At 34.1% G+C, this 17,319-nt stretch overlaps 1 protein-coding gene across 2 annotated transcripts in view; it reads right to left on the bottom strand.

Moving 5' to 3' along the window:
- TAB3 (TGF-beta activated kinase 1 (MAP3K7) binding protein 3) overlaps positions 1-17,319 on the bottom strand; it is an 86,598-nt gene that overhangs the window by 29,719 nt on the left and 39,560 nt on the right. For both annotated transcript variants that reach the window (XM_051985051.1, XM_051985050.1), the window contains 3 exons: positions 10,680-10,868; positions 6,670-8,128; positions 5,656-5,816 (listed from right to left, as the gene is read on the bottom strand). In XM_051985051.1, coding sequence (XP_051841011.1) covers positions 5,656-5,816; positions 6,670-8,128; positions 10,680-10,781 — 1,722 coding nt within the window. In that variant the 5' untranslated portion in view covers positions 10,782-10,868. The remainder of the gene's footprint in view (positions 1-5,655; positions 5,817-6,669; positions 8,129-10,679; positions 10,869-17,319) is intronic.

Below are 17,319 nucleotides of genomic sequence, written 5' to 3'. Positions count from 1 at the left end.
ACTGTGAAGGCAGAAATGCTAAGACCTGACAACTGTCAATATAAAGTTATTATAAAATTAAATTAAATTAAATTAAATAAATAAATTTAATAAAAAAAATAAAAAATAAAAAAAAAAAAAAAGACCTGACAACTGATTTGGTAATCTGGTCTAAAGCTTAAGGAAGACTCTGAATTAATTATGAGGTTACAAATTTGGATGACTGAAAAAATAGTGATACTTTCCCAAAAAAAGGGGGAAGTTTGAAAGAGGGGTATGCAGGGGAAAAGTTAGGGTTCTTTTTTAGATATGTTTTACAACATCTCCAACTGGACATGCAGTCCAAATTGTCCAATGGGCAAATGTCGATGATGGAATAGCAATGAGATGGGAGAAATCAGGGTTGGACATATAGATCTATGAATCATTTGCATAAAGATAATAATTAAACCCTTAGGTACTAATGTGATCTAAGAGAATACAGGGAGAAAAAGACCATAGGACAGTGTCTTGAGAAAACCTGAAATTAGCCGATGCAAAATGAATGATGAATTAGAAAAGCTAAGAAGGAACAGTTAGAAAGTAGGAGACCTAAAAGAAAGTGATGTCATAAAAAGCCAGATAAAAGACAATATCCAAGGAAAAGGTAGGTAATAGTAACACAAGTTGCAAGTAAGTCAAGGTCAGTGATTTAGAAAAGATCATCAGAGCTGGAAATTAAAGATCAATGATAACTTTATTGAGAGTAATTTCAGTTAAGCAATGAGGTAGGTCAAAGTGCAACAAACCTGAAGAAAGAGGGGGAATAGAAGGAATGAGCATAAATATCTTTTTTTAAGAATATTACTGAGAAAGGGACATATATAAGACAATAGTATATAGGACAATTTTGAGGGAATGGTAAAGTCTAGTGAAGTTTTTTTAAGAAAGGACATGTTTGAAAATATTAGGAAAAAAATGTATGGATAAAGTAGAAGACTAGAGGGAGTGAAGAATGATTCACATTTGATACAGGAAGCAATGAGATAAAGTACAGATTTATATAGGTTGTCCACTTCATTGTTGGATTTCAGTAAAAGATAAGAGCATAGAGGATAACATCAAAAGGTTTTGAGATGAAGAGAAAAGAGGTAGATTGCATAAAATAGCCTCAATTTTTTCACTTAAGTAAGAAGCAATTGTCGGCATTTGTACATTGTTAACTTATAATCAATAATCCAAAACAGGTTCAAATGCACTTTTTTAGAAAAAGGGATTTAAAATAAAAATCACATTTGACTATACGTGTTATAGGCCAGAAATCTATACTTGAAACAAGGATTCTTACAAGGTGCTAATTCAGTGGAACTGATAGACAATGGTTATCTAGTATAGCATGGTGATTAATAGTTCTCTAGTTGAGTATGACTGATTTACTCTTATAACAAATAATGGTTCCCTAGTGATATAATCATTGGTTTATACTCAGTATACTGTAAATGATCTAATTATAATAGAGCATATAAGCTGGGACAAACTCAACCAGACAGATTCAATCCATCTCACACCACCATGGTGGCAGGCTCTCCTCTTTCACTTCTCCACTGAAACCAAGACTCCAGAAGGCTCCAAGAAAGCTAGCCCAGGCCCCAGGCAAGGAAACTAGACTTTGAAGGAGATAATAAACAATTTGGACTTTATCCCTGGCTATTTTCATGGTGATTACTCAACTGAAACAAAGGCTGCTCCAAAGACCTCCACAAAACCATCCGGAACACTACATATTGGCGCCCGAATAGGAACTAAGGATTTAAATCCAGATTGACACAATCCTGAGTTCAGTGGAAAAGTCTTTGTGACCCAGAAATTAGGGTGAGTACAAAAACAGACAAGAAGGAAACTTTGGTAAGGGCTAAACTAGTGTTTCAGATGAAATGGAACAAATGTTTAGAAAGGAGCCTTCTCCACTGCAAAGAAAATTTGTAGAAAGCATGGTTAGACTGATTTAAAAAACCAAGATTTGATTGTAACTTGGGAGCAGATCACTGGACTTTTAGAAATATTACAGTACTCGTCTCCTTGGTTCTCTAAGAAAGAAGAATTAGAGCCAGACAAGTGGAAACTAGTAGGAGAGCAATTAAGTGAATATTACAATGATAATGGTGTGATTCAATTACTAAAGAAATATTCTTTACATAGAACTTAATACAATTGGCTTTAGGAAATTACATAAGTATTAGAATTAGGAAAAAGAAGAAAGTGCAGGAAGAGGAGGATACTGACAAACTAAGTGAAACTCATAAAGAATTAGACAAGAATGGAGTTAAGTACAAAGCTGATAAAATTAAGGAGTGTTCTGCTTCACAGTTAGAGCCATTAGGGCATTCCCCAACCCCTGACCTACCCCTCAATTAGCCCTTCATGGGTGGAGGGAGGAGAAGGGGGATGGGCAGTAACACAATCAGCACCACCTATGAAGCAGCCTATGACAAGATTACAAAAAGCACTAGTTAAAAGCTAAAAAAAGACAGGATATATCTGATTTAAAAATGAATGCATACTCTGTTATTCAAGAGTTTGACTCTTCAGGTCAAGAAAGAAGATAAACTCCTTTTGATCTGGAAATTATTAAAGATTTGAAAAAGGGTTGCACTCTTTATGGGCTACATCTTCTTATGTTAAAATGGTATTAGAGAATTTGGCTTATGAAAGGTGATTGGAAATCTATAGCAAAGACAAGTTTAGAACTTGGACAAAATTTGTTGTGGCTTTCTGAATATAGTGAACTATGTAGAATACAAGCCCAACAAAATAAGCAAACTGGAGTTAATATACAAAATTACAAAAATAGAGCAAGGTCCAAATGAACCCTTTGCTGATTTTGTGGGACATCTGCAAACAGTGTCATAGAAATGATTGGAGAAAATCCAGCAATCCAGGAATAATGATCAAACAACTTGCTAGAGAAAATGCTAATGAGATTTGTAGAAGAATCATTCTAGGACACTGTGACACAGTGGGCACAAATACCTTTTATACCCGGCTATGATGAAGAACATGTAAAATCAGGGGTCCTTGTGGCAAGGGATTTCCAGAGAGACTCATCAATGTTTTCAACGTGGGAAAATAGGGCATCTGAAAGCTCAATGTTTGCATGCAGATAGAGTGAGAAGACAGGATGGTAGAACAAGACCAAAAACTCTATGTCCAAAATGAAACACTTCCACTGGGCCTCAGAATGTAGACTGACCCAGGGAAACAAGAGGCGGGGCCCAGCTCCAAGACCTCAAACAAAAAACAAGTGAGGCATGATGGCAGCCAAGTATATACTCAGAGAGTCTTTACAAGTTCAATACTCTGATATGATCAATCAGCCAAAAAGTAATTCGATGGAAGAAAGGGATTACATGATCAATCAGCAGACAAGCAATCAGATGGCAGAAAGGGATTACAGAATACAGGCTTTTTAACAAAACAGAAGGACAGTGCCCAGTGCAAGCATTTCCAATGCAATTGCCAGGTGATGAGGAAAGATCCTGAAAATGGTGAATGGAAGCGACTGCTTGGGGGAGAGGGTATACTTGTATCTCTACAAATGAAGAAGGAATCAAATGGGTGGCAACAAGCACCTTGAGAGAGACAGAAAAAGAGAAAAAAAAACTCAAAACAAAGGAGAAGACCTAAGAAACATCTGACACTGAAAGAGCATGGCTGATAATGAGACTGTTGCAGGACTTTAAAACCTACATGAATCATTGGATTCCCTAAGATGAAAAATTGTTGATAAGACTATTGCAGAAATTCAAAACCAGCAGGAATCATTGGATTCCCTGAGACATGATAAGACTGATACAGGACTTCAAAATCTGCAGGAATCATTGGATTCCCTGACCCATGAAGAGACAATTGCAAGATTTCCAAACTCGCAGGAATTATTGGATTCCCTGACATATAAAGTAATTAAGTAATGGACAATAGAATGGTTTTGGACTATTTCTAGGACTTATGGACATGTATAATTCCTCATGTTGATTCACGTTTTTTGTTATATCACTACTACCCTGTGCTATATTGCTAAGTGCTTGTGTAATACCTCCCATGTTGATGGGTTTATGTATACCTGTTTCAAGTGAGTCGCTTCAGAAACCTGCTAATCTGGTTTGATTCCCCATTTCCCTTTGGTGTTTTCATCTCCCTTCCTGAGATGTCAGGGAGGTCATGATCACCTCTTTTTATAGTGTTTTCACCCCTTTTTTTGAGGAGTCAGGGAAGGCATGATCACCTCCTTTTATGGTGTTTTCACCCCTTTTTTGAGGAGTCAGGGAAGGCATGATCACCTCCTTTTATGGTGTTTTCACCCCTTTTTCTGAGAAGTCAGGAGGGCATGACCACCTATATTCTAAAACAAAAGAAAGTGGGAGATGTTATGGGCCAGAACTCAGTACTTGAAACAAGTATTCTTACAAGGTGCTAATTCAGTGGAATTGATAAGACAATGGTTATGTAGTTTAGTGCGGTGATTAATAGTTCTCTAGTTGAGTATGACTGATTTACTCTCTGAACAAATAATGGTTCCCTAGTGGTATAATGATTGGTTTATCAGTATACTATAAATGATCTAATTATAGTAGAGCATATAAGCTGGGACAAACTCAGCCAGACAGATTCAATCCATCTCACACCACCATGGTGGCAGGCTCTCCTCTTTCACTTCTCCACTGAAACCAAGACTCCAGAAGGCCTCCAAGAAAGCTAGCCCAGGTCCCAGGCAAGGAAACTAGACTTTGAAGGAGATAATAAAGAATTTGAACTTCATCCCTGGCTATTCTCATGATGATTACTCAACTGAAACAAAGGCTGCTCCAAAAACTACCAGAAAACCAAATGGAACACTATATAGAGAGAGAAAAATGAAATCTTAATTTTTAATAATGTAATTTAAGACAAAAAAATTAAAATATTAATTATAAGTACCTAAACTGACTCTCAAAAAAAACTTGGCAAATCCTAATAATGTTTAAATTCTACCAAAGATTTACTAACAATAGGAAGAATGATTAGTAAATTCAAGGCTGGGTATGGTTTATATTTCAATTTTTTAAGCAAGCTTTCTGTTTTTAGATAAATAAGGCTCTACACACAACTGTATTACAACTATCATTTTAAAACAATGACTATGCTTGGATTTTTTAAATAATGACTGAACTTGGACTTTTTCTTACAAAATGCAATACTAAAATGATATATTCTTATGGAAATGCAAACTTGCTTGAGGAAGGAAGGTCTTTCTCTTTTAAAATTCCTTAAATTAAGGCATATTATTTTGTACAAAGCTAGTGCTCAGAACACTCTTATTGATTAACAAGAATTAATGATAGTAAGAAGCCTTAGTTCAAATAAATACTGATTAGTCATGAACCCAACAGTAAACAAGCCATTAATTAAAGAATTTGCTAATATATTTTCTCTGAAAACACTAGTCCATTTTTTATTTTTAATAATAATAAATATGTTAAAACATTTATAGTCTATTTCTGTTCTTATAAGTGGCCAAAAACACTTCATGTTTCCTACACAAACTGGATGAATGGGACCATCATCCCATACCTATTTTTAAAAACACACAGGCACATACACGTATACACATATACAGACATACACATATACATGCTTACATACACACACACAATTACTTACAGTTGGGATTGCTGTATTACAGCTAACTCTTCTAAGTCGTCTCTGCATAAGATCATGCTCCATACCATTAACTTCAGCCTTCAATCGCTCTAGTTCTTCTTCCTCAAGTTTCAATTGTTTTGCTAACCTCTCCATCCTTGCTCGCTGATGTAATAGCAAGGCTATAGCATTATAAAGTCATTGTAAAGATTAACATTGAAATAGTCAATTGACAATTTCTATACAATACTAAAATGCAAAGTTCAAACAGTTGACTACATTATCTTCTGATTTTTTTCCTAACTATTGTCACTGCCATTTGTAATTTCTTTCTTGAAAGGGTGAGGCAAAAAAAATCATATGCATATTAAAGTAAGATTCAAGCTATTCTTAATATTAGAACAGAGAAAATATTTTAAAGTTTATCAAAAATTATCCCTATTCCTATACTGAGGCATATTTTAGCTGTAACTAATAATTTTTAAAAGGACATACAAAAATAACAAAAATTACCTTTCTTAAAAATCAGTGAAAACCCGGTCCTTTCCCCTAGTCTGTAGGGTATCTTTAATTTAAAACACTGCTACACAACCTGAGTTGATTTATATATCCCACTTATTTTAAAGGATCAAGAGCCACAATACTGAAACCTTTCCATTGCTATTTTCATTTCTACTTATATTTATTAATTTTTTTCATCACTACTTTTTGAAATACTAATTCATGTTTCTTTATCATACTTTCACCAAATGTCTAACATATTTCCGTGAATTCTGTTTTTTTTAATGTGTCTCAAGTCAATATTTTTTCTTAGTATCTTCATAAAATTATTTTTCCAATGTTGAAAACATTCTTTGTCTAGCCAGAAGCTGATAACCATCCAGTATAGGTAACATTAATACAATTTCAAAAAAAAAAAAAAAACTTCTCAATAAAAATATCTGACATAAAGAAAAATTATTAGTTCTGTAAATAAAACACCACAGGGGAAAATCATCATAAAGACTAAATTTCAAGTAAACTAGAAAAACTTACCTTGAGTATAGGCATAATCATCAGATCCAGAACTACAACTTCTCTGATACTTATGGCTTCCTTTTTCTCCTCCCAATGCTGGTATCAATGAAATGGGTTGAATAGGTTCAGGTGCTCCAGAACGCTCTTCTTGGTCCACTAAATTTAAAAGATTTTCAGTTGTTGCTCGGCCTACTGTAATTTTGAAAACTGTCGTTGGGTTTGGCATTACCCGAGGAGATGGCGTAGGAGCACACGAAGGTCCAGTTGGTTGGGTGTATGTGATATATACTGGATTAACACTAAATGGAGGTTTGGGCTGATTCGACATTCCTCTTGAAGGAGAACTTGAAGGTGGAGTAGTGGCTGTGTATAATGGGTGTTGGTTCCGTTGAGATGGCTGATTACTTATTGGTGAAGGACTTCTATTAATTGTTGTCCCAGGTCTTTGAGGGGGCTCAACTGTAATTTCTATCTTCTTCATGGAACCTTTGGATAAGCTAGATGCACTGTAAGGGAGATAGGATATCGAATGACCTCCCTGTTTCTGATAGCTTGGAGGTGCTTGATACAGATGGGGTGGAGTAGTTGAAGGACTAGGTGGCATAAAGACATGTGAGCTCTGGTGGCCCAACTGAGGAGGTTGCACTTGATGCTGAGGAGAACCAAAAGGTGAAGGACACTGAGAAGTAGGTGGTGATCGATAAGCAGTTTGAGGGATCTGTGGCTGTTTGGGAGAATACTGAGAAGGCTGGTAGTTTTGCTGATGTGGATAAACAGGTAAAGGACGTGGATTATAATGTGGTATGGGGCCTTGTGGTGAGGACTGCCAAGGTGTGTTCTGAGGAGTCTGTCTTCCTGATGAACTTTGAGATGTTTGCCTAATATATATAGAACTAGGAGACCCATAGAGATTGCTTGGAATTTGTGGAAGAATTTGTAAAGCTCTGGGAACAGTTTGTCCAGAGGGGAGGTTTTGTGATACTGTAACAGTAATCGGATTTGTACTATAACGAGGTATATGCATGTATGAGGGAGGTGGCTGTGGTGGTGGTGAAGGCCCTTGCATAGCAGATGTATTCATTCCTGTTGGCATGGAAGATGGCTGTTGAGGTGGTTGTGGAGGAGGAGTAGCTGCATTTCTATTCTGTTCATTCATAAAAAATGGGTTGTAGTTAGGAGAAGCAGCCACAACGGCTGGGGCCGAGTGTGGTTCCTGAACTAAACATATCAGCTGTTTACCTGGGGTGTGTTGTGGATCAATATGACCATCACTTGAACTATGTACCAGTGTTCGACCACCATTAAGTTGAGCTCCATCTCCTGTATGGTAGTTACTAGGCGGATGGACACCCAGATTAATGTGCAAAAAGCGATTTCTATTCATCCTGTTGTCATCTGGACTTTGGTACTCCATATACAAGTATTTGCTGCTTTCCTGTGAAAGGGCTCGACAGCAAGCTTCCAGGTTGTTATTATTCTAAGAAGGGAGAAAATGGGCAAAGTTATATTGCTACACTAATGAAATAATACTATAAATAATGTTAAGCTCAAGCAAAGCCTAACAGAGACATGGTAAAATATTTTAGGCATAGAAAAGAGCATAATTTTAAATACTGAAAAGGGATTTAAAAATTACTTTTATTATTTCACACCTAGTTCACATTATTTTTCTAGCCCAAGGGCAGTTAATAATGTCTGTTGATTATTACTTCAAAAGGGCAGTTATATATATATGAACTAAAAATATCCGATAAAATTTTCTTATAAAGTACTGATAAAATGTTGGTTGTTTAATAATATTGTATGTACAACAAAGTAAGCAGGCCCCATACTCCTGCCCTACCAATATGATTATAACTACCTTCTTAACAGTGCAGGCCAAAAATAATGCCCTGAAGAAATTTATGCCTAGAGCTCTACTCTACTGATGGTGTCTCCAAAAATATCATGTCAGAAAAGTTCCAGGCAATCTTCAAGTTATTTCCTACCTCCTTTATCACAAAAGCCATTCTCTACTAAGCTACCCTCTCCTCAACTTTGTCTCCCCCTCCAGTTCTGGAACCAAGATGAAATAAACTTTGTTTTGCTCTGGATAAGATATATACTATTCCCTATTGTTCCACTAACCACTCCTGTAATCATGTGAACTAAAATACCTCTCCTTTAAAGACCATTCCAATATGTGTGTTAAATCCCCATTAAAATGCAAACTCTTTGAAGACAAGTACTTTTCATTGCTTTTATATTCATAACTTAACACTATGCTCTGCACAGTCAGCACTTAAAATATATATATATATACATAGATAGATAGGTAGATAGATAGATTTTTTTTTCATTCAGTCATTAAATGTCAGTTAAAATTAAAAATAGGGAAAACATCCTCCACTTTTGGCACAATGTTAGGTGTGAATGGCATTAATAGGCAACTCTGAATTCAATAATTTAATTAATAGATCAACTCAACTTTGCTAAAATTTGATGAAACATTGATAAAACATGGTAATCCAGTCTTTACTGGATTTGAGAACAATTCCAATGTGAACTTCCTAAATACTTAAAATTCAAAGAAGATTTCACATTTCTGTTCCTCAGCTTTGCCATACACTTTATTCAAAAGAAAAAAATTAAGTTAAACAAAGAAAACAACTTAAAACAAGTTTTTTTTAAAACAGGAGACATATTTACAACTAGGGAATTTGGGGGGGAAACACCAGAGCAAACAGAGCAAATAATCTGATTTGCTAAGGGTTACTCAACAGAAGTCAAAATAAAAACTCAAGCAGGAAATGATTTTACTTCTCTAAAAAAAACAAAAGGGGACTAAAGTCTATGGACCCAAAGGCAGAGGCTAAGACTTTCAACTCTATCTCCCTAAACCCCCAAAAATAAAGGATATCTGAAAAGGTTCATAGACTAAAAGAGGGAAAGATGATTTAATATTGTGAAGAAGTACTGAATTAACTGAGTAATGTGACACTGTACTCATGACTTATATCAACTATATCTCTGAATCCTCACAATGTAAGTAAAATTTAGTTTGTATATCTGAACCATCTGTTAAAACTAAAATAGACATGGGGAGTGAAGTGGAAGTGCTAGAAAAGACCAAGTAATTCAAGTCAAACATTTCTTGTGTTTATGAGGTAAAACATTACACAGGTAAACCTTGTAAAGACCTGCTGTTTATGAAATTCCCTCCATTTATGTAGATAAGCAAAGTTACTGTAACATATTTTTAAAGGGTTTCCTGGGGAACTAAGTTGTTATGGCATCTGCGGGTGATCACAGAGCCTATATGCACTAGAGTCAGGAATTGTAACCAGATAGATCTTTCTGACCATACTTTCACAGGTTCAAAGAAATGTTGTAGGTATTATGATAAGCAGTGGGAATATAAAGAAATAAATGAAAAGCCTGAAGAAAGGTCATACTTAGCAAGTTTAAAGAAATCTTCCCAATTTTTTTTTGGGAGGGAAGGGGGTTCTTAGGTGGTGATAATATAAAGTTAACCACAGATCTAATGAACTCTATGGAAAGAGCCTTCATTCTTCTTGGGAACTACAAAGAAATGGTGAAGTACCATCCATTTCATTAAAAGGATATTTTCTACTTCTAAATATAACAAGACAAGTTGACTGGGTTTAATTTCAAGAAAGTAGATTTACCTGGTATAAAGATTATGAAATACTATAAACATAACATGATAATAAAATGCCTAAAACATTTTTTATAATAGGGTGAAAAGAAGTTAATACTTTAAAGTATAAACAAGATTTCATGCAGGAATTTAGAACAATATTATTACACTCAGAATTTGGGAGCTGAAGAAACTACACAAAAAATAAAAAGGAGAAATTACCGAAGTTGTTCTTTTGAAGTCTTTCCTTTTATTTCATTTTTCACAATTGTTTACCTCATGTTTCCAAGATTTTATTTTTTTAACTTAAGTGTAGACAATAGCTCAAACTACAAATTCTAGGGGAAATTATTGTTTTATATTTCTATATCATTACTATGCAGTTTACCTGCAACATGCATTGTGATACCACACCCTCTGGAATCTCAGGGAAAAGTTGCCGAAGATCATGGAGTATCTGGACATCAAGCTGTGGACTGCTTTGCGCCATGCCAGGGCTAATGGTGATCAAGTATTTGAGGAATGGATGTTAATTGGCCTTCCAATAGAAATGATGCTCCAATATTTCAGTCATTTTCTATGGCAAGAAATAAAGCTATTGGTAATTCTTAAACTATAACTTTATTCATATGAACTCTCACAAACTATATTTATAATAGAGAATTATATTTTCTTTTTATGGAATGGTATACCCAATTCTACAGTAGGAAAATTCTACCCCAAAGCTAGCTTTGACTGTAATAAGCAATTATATTTTTCCACATTTAAAAGTAGACATTCACTCTCATTCTTGTACTGAAAACTTTAGAAACAAAAACACACAATAGGAAATTACTCCCAAGTAGCAATTAAATTTTTTTAGCTCCAAGTTATACTCATTAAGCAAAATAATTCTGATTTTCCCTAGGGCTATTACATTATATTTCTTAGGCAGAAATTATCATAATAATTAGTATAATATCACACATCTCTTTTTTTTAACAATATAATCACAACAGCAAAGATCTTGTATTAATCTTCTAATCTCTACTTAAGAATTGTACTAAAAGTCAAGTTAGACCAGCTTTTCTTCTGAAAGGAGAAGGAAAGCCAATGTAGAAATAAGGAATACATCAGGTTAAAAAAATTTTTACACTGCCCCTTATAATATGACAGATAGTGGGCAAGTACACTTAATAGACCTGTTTTTCCCCATTAATGATTGATGTTAATGCCAAATTAGTTATGTTTTTATATTTAGTCCTTGTTGGAACCACTAGCTAATTTTCAAGACAGCTAAATTGTGGCATGCAATCACTGGTTTTGAAATTACATGAAATGGGGACTAACTGTAAGAATTGAAAATGGTAATGGAGGTGGGGGGGGGAGGGACTAAAAGAAACTTGAAAGCTTTTTTCAAGAATTTGAGAGGCAATATAGTATCAAAACCTTATCAAAGTTCATGACACCAAAGGCAAAAGTATGCATAAAGGAGGCTGAAAAAAAAAAAAAAAAAGCCTAGAAAGCATAGTACAGGATTTAAAAAGGAGACATTATAGTCCAAAGATTTCATGTCTTTATATCATGAACACATTGAGGGAAAAAAGGGGATGTACCAAATAAAATCACACACACACACACACACACACACACACACACACACACACACACTTGATTATACTTTATTTAACAAACAAGAAATTACTCATTATAAATTTAAAAGTCAGTTCTCAAATCAATTGCCCATGAACTGCCAGAATAACTGGCTAAAATAATCAAAATAAGGTCAAATTTAAAAACTAAAATGAGCAAACAAGGCAAAGTCGTTGACCCCCACAAAAAAATAAGAAATGAGTAAAAGAACAGAAATCAAAACTATTTAGAACTCTTAAGATAATTAATTAATGTAATAAAATTGCCACAATAAGGAGCCTAAAGGAGCCAGGAGCCTAGAAATTACCTCAGAAGGCAAAATTTAATCTATCTCCAGCACAGATCATAGAGACAGCAAAATATCAAGAACAAGGGAAAAATAATGGAAAGCCCAAATCGCTCCACGGCTTTCCAAGAATTTTCAAGTGATTTAGAGCAACAGACTAAAATGTGACATGACATCAAGGTTTGTGATCAATCAATTGCAAAATAAGATGGATTTGATCTCATCCTCCTCAATGAAAGCACTTCCCTTTCTTCATCCGTTATTCCTCTACTCTATCCCTTCCTATTTATTTCCCAGTTTACCTCCTTTTGCACCAAGTCTTGGGGCTTTCAAGGCTTTTATAACCCAACTCTAAACCTGTCACTAACTTTTCCCATCTGCCCCACAGTGTACTTCTACTCTCATCACCTTATGACTATGGCATATGTCCTTCCAAAGGCATCTATGAAATAAGTCGTGTCTCCCCCTGGTCCTCTTTTCTATTTGGATGGGAGAGAATGACATAGGATGGTTAAGTATAAATGGGTGAGCTCCTGTATTATAGTGCCCATTATAGTAACCTGCCCCTTAGACTTCTTTTTCAAATTTCACAAATTTTTGTCAAGGGCATCATTATCATTGCCATTCTTTACATCTATAATTTCAATGTCACCCTAGAGTTTTCATCTTTATTTATTCCATGTGTTCAAGCAGTTCCCTATATTTTTTTTGTTTCTATTTCAACAATAGCTCTTGCAATCATCCCCTTCATCTTCTGTCCCATCACATAGCAACCACCTTAATTCAGACTCTTATCGTTTCTCATCACAAGAGATGACCTGAGGAAGTTATTTAATCTCTGTCAACCGCAGTTATTTCATTTGTAAAATGGTAATAATTAACAGCATCTATCTCAAAGAGTTGTTGGGAGGATGTAAATTAAATGATAAAGTATTTGAAAACTTTAATGTGCTAAACCTATTATATAAATATATTAATAATTTATACCATCACCATATTAAAATTTATAAATACATATATTTATATTAATACATGTTCAAAATTTATTTATTGAGAAAGAGAACTATCAAAAAATTTTAGAGACCACTGATGTAGAAAAAGTCCCCAAGCATTCTGACTAAAGTCCCTCCAGGGAATTTATGGGAAAACATGGACAAGATTAATGAAATGACAAGGCACAGACGGATGATAAGCTCACTAAGGCATGTGTGAGATGAACTAGAGTCTCTAGTCTAATCAAGAATAGTTGTTTGATAATTATAAGCTTAATGTAAACAAAAGAAAAAATACCTAACAATTAAAACTACCCCAAACTAGAAAGGATAGCTGTGGGAGATAGCAGATTTACCCTAACCAGAAGTAATCAAGCACAGTCTGAATGATGTATAAGAGATTGATATCCTATATATAAGGTAAATTTAGATGGCCTCCAAAGTTCCTTCCAGCTCAGTCATTTTCTAATTTTAGCTTCAGAATTGAATTTTTCTGTTTGTACCTCATTATTAACACCAAGTTAACTAACTAGTTTAGAAAATCACAGAATCAAAAGCTAATTTACCTAGCCTTTTCCTATTTGGTTGAGAAGCTATATATCTTCCAAACATCTCTAATTGCAGATAATTTAAAGAATGAAAGAAAATAAGAGGGAAAAAGACTCACATGTGCAAAAGTGTTTATAGTAAGGTTTTTTTTAAGTGGTAAATAACTGGAATTTGAGTGGATGCCCATCAGTTGGGGAATGGCTGAACTAAGTATAGATATGAATATAAGGGAAAAAGACTGTTCCATAAGAAAGGATGAACACGCAAGCCTGGAAAGATTTTCATGAATTGATTCTGAACAAAGTGAGAAGAACCAAGAGAACAATATACACAGTAACAAGAAGATTATGTCATAATCAACTGTGATGGAGTTGGCTATTTTCAACAACAAAGTAATTCTAAGGCAATTCCAATAGGCTTGGGATGGAAAATAACATCTGCATCCAGAGAGAGAACTATGGGGACTAAATATGGATGAAAGGATACTATTTTTACCTTTGTTTTGTTCATTATTTTTCTTTCTCATGGTTTTTTCTCTTTTTGGTATGATTCTTTTTGCATAATATGGCAAATATGGACATATGTTTCAAAGAACTGGACATATTTAACCTATATCAGATTACCTGCTGTCTTGGGGAAGGGGAAGATAAGTAAGGTAGGGAGAAAATTTTGGAACATAAAAACTTACAAAAATGAATGTTGAAAACTCTCTTTACATTTACTGGAAAAATAAAATGCTATTAATTTTTTTTTTAAAGAATGAAGGAAAAAAATAATAGCTTCATGAGAAATACAAATAGAACAATACTCTTCCTAATCTATAATTAGACATACAATTTCCATAACTTTATTTTTTTTTGCAAAAAAAAAAAAACCTGAAGTTTGTACAATTTTGCTTTTGCATCCTCAGTATCTGGCATGGTGAGTAGTTATTAAGAGTGAAACAGTTTTAGTGGATATGGTTTACAAGAGAGCAAGAGAGAAAGCAAGTAAGACAGAGGAGAAAGAGAGAATACTTTTTTAAAAATGTTACTTCTACTGGTTTAAAATAAAGGAGCTGATTTTAGAATATGTGTACCACAGAATAAGTGTGGCATTACATTGTTGCTTTCATAAATGAGAATATGAAAATATACCATAAGGGTTAGAAATTGCTAGGGTATAATTTGTTACAATGCTGAAGAAATTAAGAGACCCAAATCATATTAAGTAAAATGAATTATTCAATTGATCAACTATCTTCCACTTAGAAAACAGTTATACCTCAAGAAAATCCAAGAGAAAACAGTTATTATATTTCATTCCATTTAAAGTTTTCTTCTCCATATATCCTGAATAAATCACATACTGAAAACATAAAACTTCAAACTATGTTCATAATTCTATAATAGTACCAATAGATTCTATGTCTATTAATACAGTCTTTTGATATACTACAAATGATGTTTAACTGATCTGCTACAAACTACTAGTACAAGAACAAGCAATTACAGGCAAGAAAATTTCATTTTATATACAATGTGGTCTTATTGAGTACCAATAGAAAATCAATTTTATTATAATGAGGAAAGCTTCGTATCAATGAAAGGGCAGAAGGATGTTAATTAGAAAAATGAAAAGGCTTACTTCCCACAATCAGGCAGATTTGATTTAAAAATATATTTATGATTTACAATGAAAGTGAGATGAAAAATTTTCTAAATAAGACCATTTATTTCTCCAAAAAAGGCAAAGAAGTGATATTAATTGGCCTACATGATTTGGATGTTGTTGTTTAAGACAAGTTTCTTTTCTATAACAGCAATGAATACACTATAAGTACTTAATTAGCAATCTTATCTTGAATTCATTAAAGCAGAATTAACTTTTATTCTCAAACAGATTTTTAAATACCTAATCAGAATAACTAATATAAACCTTCATCTCTATAACAAAGATAATCTATTATTTGCCCTAACTCCAGATCTCTGTCTCAAAAAGTTCTTTCAGGAAATACAAGTGATTAAACATATTTAAAATGGTGTTGGACAAATTTGAAGAGGAAGAGAGGAAAGGAAGGAAGGAGGAAGGGAAAATGGGAGAGAGGAAGAGAGGGAGGGAGCCACAATATTTTTCCTGAGGCAACTGGGATTAAGTGACTTGCCCAGGGTCACACAGCTAGGAAGTGTTAAGTGACTGAGACCAGATTTTAATTCAGATCTTCCTATTTCAGGGCTGGTGCTCTGACCCATAATATTTGCTACTAACCACAAAAATATGAGATTCTGTCAGTGGCATATTTCCAATTTTCCAATTATCTAGATATTCAAAATATTAAATGGATTAACAACATTTTAAGGATACTTAGGGTTACAACCACAAAGTTAACACAATCAGAACTAGTAGTATCAAGGGCAGATTTTATTAATTTTTAAGCTCAAGTCTATAAAGACTTAAAGAGATTAATAAAGCTACATAAGATATGAGAGAAAAATATGAGGCTAAGGATGGCTTAGAACAAAGAAGAATGTATATTGTTTTTTAACATGATCCCTCTATTAAATTACTCCTTTTATGTCACTTCTCAACCCCTGGCAATATATTTTTCTCTTATCAGTAAAACAAAGCTGTTTTCTTCGAAACTACCGAGATATCTTAATGCCAAATTCAATGCCTGTGATGCTGCTAATCATCATATCCAATTGGATATAATCCCTTAGATCAGTAGTGGGAACACTGCTTGCTCTCTTACTTTTGTGAGTAGTCCTTAGTTTTCTTTACCAAATTATGACTGATATCCTGCCCTATAATGCAGTGTTCTCCAAGAATCTCTTGCCTTAGCTCTTCCTCTTTCCCTCTCTCTTTTCTCTCACTTAGTGAAATAAATATAATATGGTAATAATAAAAGCTTGTATTTATATAGCACCAACTATGTGGTTAAGTGCTTCATAGACATTCTCTCATTTGATCATCTCTTTTTTTTAAAAAACTTAATTTGTTTGATTATTTGTTTATTTTAACACACATTACATTATAAATCATATTGGGAGAGAAAAATCTGAGCAAAAGGGAAAAACCATGAGAAAAAAAAAAAAGAAAAATATAAAAAAGAAGTGAACATAGCATGTGTTGATTTACATTCAGTCTCTAGTTCTTTTTCTGGATGCATTGCTTTGGATCACTGAACCACTGAGAAAAACCCAATCTTTCATAGTTGATCATCACACATTCTTGCAGCTATTGTATACAAGTTATTCCTGGTTCTGTTTGTTTCTCTCAGTATAAATCTTTCCAGGCCTTTTTAAAATCAGTTTGTTCACCATTTTTTATATAACAATAATGTTCCATTACCTTCATGTACCACAGCTTATTCAACCATTCCCCAATTGATGGGCATCCACTCTTTTTCCAATTCTTTGCTCCTACAAAAAGAGGTGCTACAAACATTTTTGTACATGTGGGTCCTCTTCTCCTTTATGATTTCCTTGGGAAAGAGACCCAGTAATGGCATTACTAATCAAAAGGTTTGCACAGTTTTATAGCCCTTTGGACATAGTTCCAAATTGCTCTCCATAATGGCTGGATCAGTT

This window comes from Antechinus flavipes, chromosome 3 (genome assembly GCF_016432865.1).
Source record: "Antechinus flavipes isolate AdamAnt ecotype Samford, QLD, Australia chromosome 3, AdamAnt_v2, whole genome shotgun sequence".
Taxonomy (NCBI): Eukaryota; Metazoa; Chordata; class Mammalia; order Dasyuromorphia; family Dasyuridae; genus Antechinus; species Antechinus flavipes.
Note: the sequence above shows the minus strand (reverse complement) of the source record. Positions and strands in the feature narration are given on the sequence as shown.